General features: G+C 48.5%; 1 protein-coding gene across 1 annotated transcript in view; it reads left to right on the plus strand.

Moving 5' to 3' along the window:
- The first annotated feature begins 7745 nt into the window (after positions 1-7745).
- LOC138498711 (testis-specific serine/threonine-protein kinase 5-like) overlaps positions 7746-12616 on the plus strand; it is a 616456-nt gene continuing 611585 nt past the window's right edge. The window contains exon 1 of the mRNA XM_069622355.1: positions 7746-8243. Coding sequence (XP_069478456.1) covers positions 8043-8243 — 201 coding nt within the window. The 5' untranslated portion in view covers positions 7746-8042. The remainder of the gene's footprint in view (positions 8244-12616) is intronic.

Here is a 12616-nt window from a genome sequence, read left to right on the forward strand (position 1 = left end):
CACCTGAGTGGACACCATAATACCCAGGTACCGAAGGCCTTGTGGACACCATCGAAAATCCCCCTCAACCTCCGCTCGCTGTGCCCCCGGAGTCAGAGGAAGTATCTCTGATTTGTTTCAATTGATTCTATGAGTCCGGATGATTCCCCGAATCCTACCACCTCTTGTGTCAGTGGGCCTAAATTCCTGTTGGGATGTTTAACATATAACAGAATATCATCAGCGTATAATGAAATAAAAGTGCGCAAATTATTCACCAAAATGCCTTTCTGGATGTGCATTTCCCAGATGTGGCATGCCAGTGCCTCCATGGCCAGGGCAAATAGGATGGGGGAGAAGGGACATCCCTGACGAGTGCCCAGTGGGATAAATAGCCTCCGATACACTGTTTGTGTATACCATAGCTCTGGGAGTTGTATATAGCAATTTTATCCAATTAATATATGTAAGACCTAGGCCAGAACGGCGGAGCACCTCAAACAGGAAGGACCATTCCACTGAATCAAAGGCCTTTTCTGCGTCAAGGGCCTCTACTGCTTTTGGAACTTCGAGGTTTACATTATGCATTAGGTGGAACAGGTGCCTCAAATAATTCTGTGTGGATCGACCCAGAATGAAGCCAGCCTGGTCTGGCAATATTAAGGCAGGCATATGTGGCTGCAACCAGTCGGACAGGATTTTTGCTAAGATTTTATTATCAGTGTTGATTAAAGATAATGGTCTATAGGACGCAAGTTGTCGTGGCTCTTTACCTGTCTTGGGGAGCACCATCACCAACGCTGATCTAGTAGACTCTGGAAGTACACCTCTAGCCCTAGCCTCTTCGTACAGCTGCAGTAATTGGGGAACTAGAATCGATGCATACTCTTTGTAAAATTGAATTGTTATCCCATCCATGCCCAGAGCCTTACCGTTGGGAAGAGCCCTGATAGCTTTATGGACTTCCTCTTCAGTGATCGGGGCGTTTAACGCCTCTCCCTGATCCCTCTCCAACCATCCCATAATGAATCATTTTGTAAGGACCAGCTATAGAATTTGAGGGAGCCATTAAGGAATACTTCCTTCTTAACGATATGGGTGAGGTGGATTTGTGCACCGACTACAATGTTGCTAAGGCGACGTGGAAGGGGCCTGGAAGAAAAGGGAGAGAACCTTGCTGGAAAATCGGTTGCACACAGAAATTGGCGTCCTTGAAAGGGAAATACAGGATTAGGATGTAGGAGTGGGTGGAACGGATAGAGGAGGTGAGGGGCAAAAGAAAGGAGCTGAGGTTGTTGGACGAGTGTAAGATTGTTCAAAAACTTCTGTTTTTGCGGCAAAAGTATTAGGAGAAGGGGAATAAAGCGTATGCGCTACTGGCGGCCCGCCTTTGTGGACAGTGGGCTGAAAGATGGGTAACAGTGGTACAGGGAATGGAGGGTCGAGTCAAAACGACTTTTGAGGGGATTGTAGATAGATCTGTTTCCTTTTATCATGGGCTGTATAGGGGGGAGGATCAGGTGGACTCCGGAGGTCTACCTGAATGGGGTCCATCTTCCGGTGATGAAGCCCGATGACACAGCGGGTGTGGACGCTCCTATAACGGGGGAGGAGATTTTGACTGCTATTCACAGATTGCAGTTGGGAAAGACCCCAAGGGAGGGTGGTTATACGCCAGGATTCTTTAAATCGTTTTCTGGGGTGCTGGTACCTTACTTTACAAGGTTGTTTAACAATATCTTGTTGTCAGGGCAGGACCCTCGTTCTTTTGTACGGGCTCTCATCTCAGTGATACCTAAGGAAGGTAAGGATCCCCTTGTGTGTGGGTCTTACCGACACATCTCGATACTTAATGTGGATTAAAAAAAATATTTACCTGAGTGCTTGCCTCCAGGTTGGACGTACACATGCCTTGGCTGGTCCACTCGGATCAGGTGGGATTTATAAGGGGGTGCCAGGGAGCAGATACGATGCAGAAATCCCTGCATCTGACTGGGAGAAGGGGTAGGGGGGAAATCCCACGTTCCTCTCAATCGATCCCGAGAAGGCTTTCGAAAGAGTTGAATGACCCTTTCTTGAAGCAGTGTTACGCAAGTATGGATTGGGGAATAGGTTGATGAAAGGGATTATGGCTTTGTATTATACTCCAAAAGCATGTGTGGCGGTGAATGGGCATTTTTCCAGCTGGTTTGACTTGGGCCGGGGCACAAAACAAGGTTGTCTCCTTTCGCCTTTTCTATTTGCACTCTCTTTTGAATCTTTGTCCCAAAGGTAGAGGAAAGATCCGCGGGTGGAGGGTATTAATGAGGGCCAGGTGGAATACAAATTGGGATTATATGTGGACGACATCCTGCTACATCTTCCAAACCCATTGGTGCCGGTCCCGGCGGCAGTTGATTTGATTTGCAATTTTTTGTAATTGGTGATTTATAACGCGCTTAATACCCAGAGGTTACTAAGCGCGTCCCGGAGATTGAACCTGTGTTGCTCCACGTCGCCTTGCTTACAAGGTGAACGCGTTGCCCCTGAGCTATCCTCCTGAGACTAAATTGTACAGTATTGGGTATACTCAGGATTTAAAATTAATATGGGAAAATCTATTTTGTTTCCTTTTAAACAGGGGGGGGATCAGGATATACAGAGCTGAATCAGTTGGGATTGGAGGTGAGAGAGGACAAGCTCCTCTACCTGGGGGTAAGGGTCACTCAGGATATACAGGGGTTGTATGAGACTAACTAGCCTCCCTTGTTGCAGAGACTGTTTGAAGGCATGGTGAAATGGGATAGACTTACCATATCATGGATGGGACATCTTAATGCCATAAAGATAAACTTCCTCCCCCGACTGTTGTATCTTTTCCAGATGCTGCCCATCGGGGTGCCCGATTGCATGTTTAGAGACGTAAAAGGCTGTCTTCTGAAGTTTTTATGGCAAGTGAGAAAAGCGTGGGTGGTCTATGATGTTTTGGTGTTACCGAAATAGAAAGGGAGTGTGGCTTTTCCTGACCTGCGCTTGTTTTATAAGGCGGCTCAGCTTCGGGTTGTGGTACCACATTTGAGGGACCAGGTGGAGCGTCAATGGGTTGGGTTGGATAATATCTATCTTCGACCAGCAACAGTGGGGGAATGGATGTGCGCACCGAGGGACCGGCTCCCGTAGAGGATAAAGGAGCATCCTATATTGGGAGTCATGTGGAATATCTGGCATAAGGGACCCAAGATGCCCAGGGTTATTGCTTGGCCCTCCCTGTTGAGCCATTTATGGGCTCCTGGGGGGAGGGAGCATATTCCGAATTTGGAGAGGTTCCAGAGTTGGTTCGATGCAGGCTTGACGAGGGCGAGACAGTTGTGGATGAATGGGCAATGTCTCGGAATTGGAAGAGGCCCTCGGCATTGGACGTTTTTTTTTTTCGTACCTGCAATTGAAGAGGGTGATTATGGCAGAGGTCTGGAAGGTGCGGGTGCAGTGGGATCTCACTACGATGGAGAAAGTTCTCGACTCTCGACGGAGATCAAGGGCTTGATCTCACTGTTGTATGGTACCCTGGTAGAGGCAGGTAAGGGTAGTATGGATAGACTTCGGGGTAGGTGGGAAAGAGATCTGGGCTTGGAGTTGGATGGGGCTCTGTGGCACAAACTGTGTTGTAGGGGATTTAAGGTGTTGATTGCCTGCCAGTAAACAACTACATAGGTGGCAGTATGATCCGAGGCATCTTTCTAAAATGTTTGCTGGAGTGAGTCCACTTTGTCGGCACGATTGTGATGTACAGGCCAATTATTAGCTTTTGTGGTGAGGTGTGCGAGGGTGGAGGTCTTTTGGGATGAAGTGCTTGGATGGATAAAGGAGATGGATTAGGTGTCTAGGGAATGTACACTGTTACTGGTGCTGTTTGTCTTGGAGGAAATTGAGGGGGGCTATCAGGGGCTGACACACATGGCACACTGCTTACTGTTTGCGGCTAGGGCTGTGCTGGTGAAATGTGGTCCCTCCGCTTGGTCTTGGTCCATGTTGGGATTGCACTATAGTAGTGCAATCGAGCCAGGACCGAGCGCAGACCTCTACTCCCTCCCCCGGCATGATGCACGCTGTCCAGGGTTATCCGCTCACCCTCTTTGTAGCCCAAGACCATTCTCATAATTTCTTGCATCTTCTACTCCAGGCCTGAGGGGGATTCTCCTTCTTAGTCTCGCAGCCCAAAAAAACAGAGGTTGTTCCGCCTCTCCCAGTTTTCGATGTTGTCCATCTTGAGACGCAGCTCTACCTCCCTTCTTTCTACCTCCAAGAAGCGGGTCTCTGTTTGCGCTTCCAGGATCCTCCTTCGATGCTTGGTTGGCCTCCACCCCCTCTACTCTCTCCTCCAGGGCAACCATCTTTGCAGAGAGATCTGCCACCTTTGCCCCTATATCCATCCGCATTCCTCTTATCTCTTGCAGGATGGCCTGGATATCACTTTTAATCGTACCGATCTCCAACGAGCAGGAGTGAAGTGTACCCTCTCCCTTGACCTTGGCCATCTCATCACCGTCATGATAGAGGTACTTTTCTAGGGTGCCTCTCCAACTCATCCGGTTGCACCCTCCCCAGTCTGCCCAAGGCCCAGAGTCTCACTCAGGCGCTCCCCTTCTTCGCCCTCTCGAGTCTTCAATGTCTCCCCACTGTGAAGTGGGCCACCAGGCCACTAAATCCTCTTCCTGTCTGATTGCCACTTTGTTGGGGCTCTCAGAACCCATCCTTATCTCCAGGCTCCTTTCCAAGTCCGACCTGCTCCCTGCCCCCTCTGCTATAAAGGGATATTCCACTGCATCACTGCTGTCGGGGCTTCCTTGCTGCCTCCCACCACCTTACTCAGGCGTCACTCTCCATTCACCACAGAGCCACTTCCTCCCACCTGCTTCCAGGTGGGTCTCTGTCCCGCGCCACCGTCTCTCAGCCTGCTCCAGGGACTGCCTGTCCAGCAGTCCTCACAAGGCCCTCCTTGTTGCCTATAGCGCATGGACAGGGCGTGTGCATTGGCAATTGCCGACTCCAGATGGGGGGATCACTTATGGACCACTCAACTGGGAGGGTACAGAGACTCTGGCGACTGGAGTTCTCTCCTCTGAACTGCGGGCCAGCACCCACAGTGTCTTAGCCCTTTGGCGGCAGCCATTATTGCAGGAGCCAGATTGTCCACAACTACTCACAACCTTCGGGTCCATTGGCCGCCAGCCGGCTGTCCTTCCTGCTGCCTGCCTCACGGCTGCCACTCAAACAGCCTCTCTGGCCTGCCTGTCCCTTTCGCTGCATGGTCCTGACTGCTCTCCTTGCCTCCAGTCCTCTGCACCCGGGGTCTGTGGTTCCTTCAGAAGGTCCTCCGCCTGGTGTACTGCAGCGGCTCGGCCCATACGGAATCTGCCGTGCCACGGACCCCTCTTTCACCCAGAGGCGGAGCACCCCGTTCACCCCATGGCTCTGGCTCCTGGTCTCTGTCTGCTCCCGTTGCTTCTCCGTCTGAGCCCGCCGCTGAACCAGCCTCACCGACCTCCCCAGTCCTCTTCCAAACTAGTGGCTATTCCTCCATCTGGGGTGGCTCTATGGATGCTGATGTCTGGCCGTCCCAGTCACACAAACTCATGGCTCCCGCCAACGGCCGACTCCTTTCCCACCCAGCTGCTACCAGCCGCTGCAGTGCTGTTCTCGATCATGGGCTGCACAGCACTCTCGTTCACTGGGATTTCTCAAGTCCTCCTGGACACCACCAGTGCCCCAGCAACTCTGGCTACATTTACATTTTGTACTCACCCACCTGGGCATGGTAAAACTAATTAGAGAGGTGAGGCTGAGGCAGCATTAGACTTAGAAATCAGCAGCGTGAATTAAGGAGAAAGTGAACGGGTTTTAAAACGAGGAACTATTATCTCATGGAGTTCCTTTTATTGTGAGCGTGTTGTACGGAGGGCGGATACCATACATTCCAACCATCCCGATTTAGGCGGGAGACTCCTGATTTTTCAGTGAAAAATATTGCTATTTTTCACGTTCTTCCGGCTTAAATAATTCCAGCCCTAATTCATTCCTATAGGAAACTTTCTGTCTCCCGAATTCGCTGACAAAATCTCCCTCCCAGGTGCCTCGGAATGTTGGCATGTATGGCGAACGCTTTGCGCAGTAACACACTTCCCTGTCAATGCATTGAGTGTCCTCGGCTTCCCTTGAGCATGGCCGTGAGACTCTTTCATGCGCCAGTATCCCCATGGCTGACCAAAGCGTTTGAACACTGCCTGAGGAGAAAGCGATGGAGCGCAGCTCCCAGTGAAGACAGGTCAGTGGGAGGGAGAGCACATGCAACGAAAAAAGGGAAACTTGATAAGTATTGATATAAGGGCACCAAGGCTTTACCAACGTGACTGCCATTAGCAGTGTCACATTAAATGGGATTAATTGCGCACTACAAATGTTAAAATGAACTGAGTAATAAAGCAGTAGCATGATCCCCGCTCGAGCTCTTCGCTCCTCTACCTCTAACTCCCTCAAGGTCAGTCGTTTTTCAAAGAAACGAGCTGGGGGTAGATCTCTGTCTTCGGCTGGGGCCTCCCTCTGGAACAGCCTCCCTGCAACTCTGAAACTTGAGGAGAACCATCTCTGGTTCCGGAAGCTCCTCAAGACCTTCCTCTTTGCTTCTGCTTCGCTCCCCCTCTCCCCTGTTGAACTGCTCTCTTGGCACCGTGCACCTGGCCACCTTTTGTCCTCTGGGCCCAGGTACCTGCTCACCCTGCCACCCTCCTGCACTGCCTCCTGGCCACCCCTTCCACTGGGGACTGTATCTGTACCCATACAGTTCCCCACACCCCCATTTTCTTTTTTTCTGCACCTATCAGACTTACCCATTCTGCTGCCTTAAACACAGCACTTGCTGGCTGCACTACCGCTGTTTATTGCCTCTATTATATATTTATTTGTATTCATTATTATTTATATGTTCTCCTCTGCTCCGCACTTTCCACTCTCCCCCTTCCATGCACTTTTCCCCTTTCCCTTTCGTTCTCATTGTCACTGGGCCTAGTAAGATTGTTGTTTTTGTTCTCCTGTTACCCACCCTTGCCTTGTCACGCTCTGAAACACTTGTGTACGAGCGCGATATAAATAAATTATCATATCATAGTAGAAAATACAATGCAATTAAAGCAAAGTCATTAAAACCAAGCATGTGTTACATATTATACATAGCTGCTATGAGAAACCAGTATTACAACTGCGAAGTACTTATCTGCTGTAAGGAGCAGCAAAGTAGAAGGAAGAGCGACTGACTGCAGGGGTTTTAATAGACGTGGACCTGTGCTGATTGGCTGTTCTGAGGGTCGTGACCCTGGCTCTCTGGGGAGCTCCATTTATGTTCTCATTAAAAAATGGTTAAAAACGTTTTTAAAGTGTCTTTTTTCTTTGCTGTTGGACGGGTAAAGATTAATGCTTAATATGAAGCCTCTGGTCTTGACATAAAAGTATCTCGCCTCCCTCTGCATCCCCCTAATATAAACTGCACAGCTGGGATTTGGGCGAAGGTTCAACACGATAGGCCTTGTGTTTCTTCCAAACATATAGCTATCTACCTTTGTATTAGTTTACACCTTGAGACCTAATATGGAGTCAGGGTTCCATTAAGGCATGATTACCATGTGTTGGCCCAACATCATCGCAGTTCTACTCTCAGCAGTGATTTTGCAGGGCTCTAGAACCTTCCATGGAGCTTCCATGGACACCAGAGTCTCCCGCTTGTTGCCATGGAGATCACTACATATCAAACAGTGGAAGTGTAATCTCTGGAAAGGCTCGGTGGCTATGCCTTGAGGGAGCCCCGGGGGTAAGGTTCGGGGACCCGTCGTGCGATGGAAGAGCAGCGCAAACATGCCTAGTCCCTCCCCAGTGCACGCCCCCCATGTTTCCAGCGATTGAGGAGCACGTGTTTTGTGGCGGTCTTGGTACTGGGGGGGGGCTCTCTTCTACTCGTTGTGGATTGTTCCCCCTCTCGAGGTGCGCTTGCCCCCTGCTGCTGCATGGCTGTTGATTGAGCCCTGGCTTTCCGTGCCATGAGGAGCAGCAGTAAGAAGAATGAGGAGCAGAGTTTGAACGAGCCAATCCGGGAATGCAGAAGCAATGGCTACCTACTCTCCGCCAGGAAACTCGGCTCAGGGGCCTTCTCCAAAGTCTATCTGGGCTATGCCACCCACGAGAAGCTTTTGCAGAACTACAAGCTGGCTTCTGATCTACGGAGCAAGCACCATTCTAAGGTGAGAGAAAGGGGAACGTCGGTTGTGTCCCACGTTTGGCGGCTCAGACATGTTTTGGGTGTAAGAGAGAGAGGGTGGCAATTCTAGGAACCAACCCAATTGTGCTGTGACTGAGAATACCCATCAGAGGACTCTGTAAATGGGCTGCAGAGCGTGTTTTTTGAAGGAATAATTGTTACAGGTGTCAACCCAGTTGTAAATACACCACTATAACAAGCATTGACCACACCAGCAGTATTAGCATTTGTGTAGGCATGGCATGGGAATGCCAGGCACTGACATAATTTTATAACCACTCTTTAGGATGGCAAAGCTGGAAAATGGTGTGAGTACTTCGGCATATGGTAGTGGGGCCTGGCAAATGCCTATCTGATACCTACACACAAGCCAAAACCGTTATCATTGCCATTGTTTACTGCTTACAAATCACATGGCTGAAGGCACACTTTGATAAGACATTTGTAATAAATCAGTAGCCCATTTACAACTAAATTAAGTCATTCATCTACAGAAGACTAATTACAAATAGCACTAGTAGGCTCTACACAGCACAAAATGTAATTTTCCTGATTCAGAAAGCTAGCTCAAAGAGATCTCAGAAGGATGTTTCAATGAATTGCATTCTCCGGCAGATTCTTTATCTGATAGGTATCCCCTCCAGTGACAGCTGCTCGGAAACGTTTTCGACAAGAGGCGTAGCGCGTCTCAGCATCGCCCGTCAACTTCATCATGTCTTGCCCGCGCCACTCCTGGACTCCGGATATGACATCGGTAGTACATATATCACGTAACTACGCCCCCACACATCAGTTCCTTTGTTCCGCTCGTGCAGCGTGCTGTTCGTAAAGCGGTTCTTCTGTGACTGAAAGGTTATTTCTCTTTGATGCCGATATGTCAGGCTCCAAACCCTCAGGCTGTAAATGCTGCAAGGAATGTGGCTCGAAGATGTCCATCACAGACCCGACCACTATTTGCCTGTGTTGCCTTGGGGTGGACCACAACGTTGAGCAGTGCGGGTCTTGAACCCGAAGACAATCAGGGAACGACCAACAAAGTTAGTCCTCAGGCGTCCTCCTTCGAAGTCTCTGGCACGATCGGCTGCCATGTCGTCGGGCCCCTATTCCAAAGACCCCATGCCTGAAAAGAGCACAGACATCGCAAAAAGGCAAAGAAGCACTCTCACTTACGAACTGAGTCGCACCATTCGTCCTCCCGCAAAAAGCAGAAAAGGTGTTGATGCAGACATGACTCCGATTCGTCGGAGGAACGGGGTAATTTTTTTTCTGAGTATGGGTGCCCCAAAAGAGGAGTGGGAGGTATTTCAAACCCAAATGCTCTAGCTATTCGAGAAGGCAGCAGCATGTACGACTCCGGCCTCGATGCCGGAGGTGGTCCAGGCACCAGTTGCGCTATGAGGTTCCGGTGCCAATGTAGCCCCATCAGGTTACACAACGTTGATGTTTACGAAGGCAATCACGGCATCCATGACCCTGGAGGTGTCAGCGTCGAGGTGCCCAGTCGGAGCCGTTCCATCAACGTTGGTGATGGACCGGTTGTTCGTTCCGGAATCGAGGATTATGAGGTCGATATTCGACAAAGTGGTCAACCGAGTTCCCTTTGGAATGGAAACGAAGGGTGACGGGGGAACCAATTTCTTCTCAGACCAGGTTGACCAATTGGCCTTGGCCGTAGGGCTGAACGAGGCAAGTGGGCTTGATACCTCACCTAACCTCGACCTGCAGCAGGCACCCCCCTATGGACAACCCAATATAGGAATACAGTGTAGAGGGTCGATTTGGGCCCTGGGCCTTGGAACCTCAGCCAAGCCACTCCATTCTTACAACCTCGCTGACATCTTGGATAAGAGCTGTGGCAGCATCCATGTTCCACAGCAGCCATTGACACTGAGTTGACTAAGAAATATTAACCAGCCAGGGGAGACCTTCCCTTCCTATCAGCTCATCCCACCCCAGAGGCTTTGGTACTCCAAGCCGCCACAGGGAGCTTATGACCAGCTATTTTCACCTCCAACTTACTGAAGTGTTAACGGACACACGTTGGGGTTTATGAAATATACGTTATTTTATATATATATTAAGTAACTGAGTAATAAATATTAAGGGGATATGAATTTTGGCCCTCTGTGTCCTCTGACCTCTCTCCAATCGTACCTCTCACTCAACTTGCTTGCTCCGTTCCATTCTGGAATCTCCTTCCAGCATTCTACACAATATTACACATCCCCCTTCCTTCACACGAACATCTCTTCCAGTTTACTCATGACTCAGCATAGTCATCCAGGTATCTTGGTCTTCGGTAGCTTCTTCCAAACCTCGATGTTGTCATGACATATCTGTATCTTTTCACAAGGAAAGTCCACTCCTAACTTCTCTATTCATCTTCCCAACTTTCCTTCCACTGCTTCCTTCACCATGTCTTGTCAGAATCATCACTCTTTCTTTGTTCCACACTCTACCATCCTTTGTTCTCACAGCATGTTTGAACACTTCCACAACTTCAATTGGTTTGGACCGCTGACTCCCATCCTCCCTCAGCACAACCAGTAATTTGATCCTGACCCAACATCCTACAAGCGGAACCTTGGCTTTCTTTAAATGCCTGTTATCTTCCCGTGACTTGTTACTTAGTTGCTTCTTCCTCATGTTGCCCTTCACAGCACCAAGTTTCACTTCCATACCAGTCACATCACCCATCCAACCAGGAAACAATTTGGTGTTGGTCTTCCTCCCCCTGCTAAGTTAAAAAGGGGACACTCCGGTTGTGCTATGTGGCGTGAACCTATGGGCCACGATCGTCCTCCTCACAACCTCCTTCCAATCTCTCCCATTGGACAACGGCCACCTAGTGGCTTCCTTAATCATTCTATTGTACCTCTCCACAATACCATTCATTTGGGGATGATATATGGAACTGGTTTTGTGAACAATTTATCTTTCATTAAGGTACTCTTCCATTTCCCGTAACCTGAATTGTGAACCATTATCGGTCAATAATTCTTCTGGGTAACCCTCATAACCACACAACTCTTCCAGAAAATTAATCACGCTTTTGGTCATTACATGCAGGGTCATTGTCAGCTCTGCCCATCTAGTCAATACATCGATAATCACAATGCAATAGGTCTGGCATCCCCCACTCCATACAGGCCCTAGTACATCAATAGCTATCTTATTCTATGGTCTCTCAGGTATACATGTAAGACCCATACAATACGTCTCACTCACGCACACTTTATCACAGTTGATAGAAAGGATACAGTTCCTGATGCTTTTTTAAATTTGCGTGTCACATGCCGGCTACCAATAGGTGGTATTCCTTATTCTGTGTTTGGTCTTTACAATTCCTTGGTGACTTTCATGTCCAAGATGTATCTCTCTCCCTGATTCCCTCAGGTGGCACTAATGTATCTCCTCTCATAAGACAGCCATTTTGAACACATAGTTCATCCCTCATGCCCCAGAATCCTTCCATCCCTGCTTCTTGCATTCTTTCTCTGTTTAATGCGCCTTCTTCTACAGTCTTGACAATGAGCATCATTCTAGTATCTTTCGTCATCTCTTCACACCACTCTTGCTTAGATATAGAAGAATCATATATTTCACAAATCGCTTCCTGCTCTTCATCATCATCCCTGGTGTCCACATTGTCATCCTTGATAGACAATCTGCTGCATAGTGTCTCCCTCCCGGAATGTCTGTTACTGTAAAGTCAAATTCGTGTAGCCTGGATATCCATCTTCTTATCCTACCAGATACTTTGTCTAGACGCTTGCCAAAATACCCCCACCAGCGGTTTGTGATCTGTATGTAGTTCAAATCTGACACCAGACAAAACATCTGAACTTGTCTGCAGCCCACCTGATGGCCAGATCTTCCTTTTCAATAGTCATATATGCCTTTTCTGCTCCTTTAAGTAAGCGAGATGCAAATGCTATTATATACACTTTTCCTTCATGGATTTATGTCGAAACCGCTCCTAGTCCCACATTACTTGCATCTGTTGTGATCACTGTGCGTCTCCCTCCCTCATGATTCAGTAAGGCTGGTGCTGTTGACAATGCTTCCTTAATGCTTCCTTAATATATTGGAATTCATTCTCACATTCATCATGCCATGCAAATTTCTTGTTCATCTTTATCATACGCCTTAGTGCAACAGTGTGATCAGGAAATCCTCGGATGAACTTCGAGTAGTATTTGTCCATACCTAAAAATGTTGACCTGTTCCTTTCAGTTTGGCGTGTTCATGCGTTTTATTGCACCAGCCAGATCCTTCTTCGGTGCAATTGCTTCCTTAGAGATTACATGTCGCAGTTATTCCATTTCTTTCTTATTAATTTTTGATTTCTCTTTA

The sequence above is a fragment of the Ambystoma mexicanum genome, chromosome 5q (assembly GCF_040938575.1).
Source record: "Ambystoma mexicanum isolate Mex_15411 chromosome 5q, UKY_AmexF1_1, whole genome shotgun sequence".
NCBI lineage: Eukaryota > Metazoa > Chordata > Amphibia > Caudata > Ambystomatidae > Ambystoma > Ambystoma mexicanum.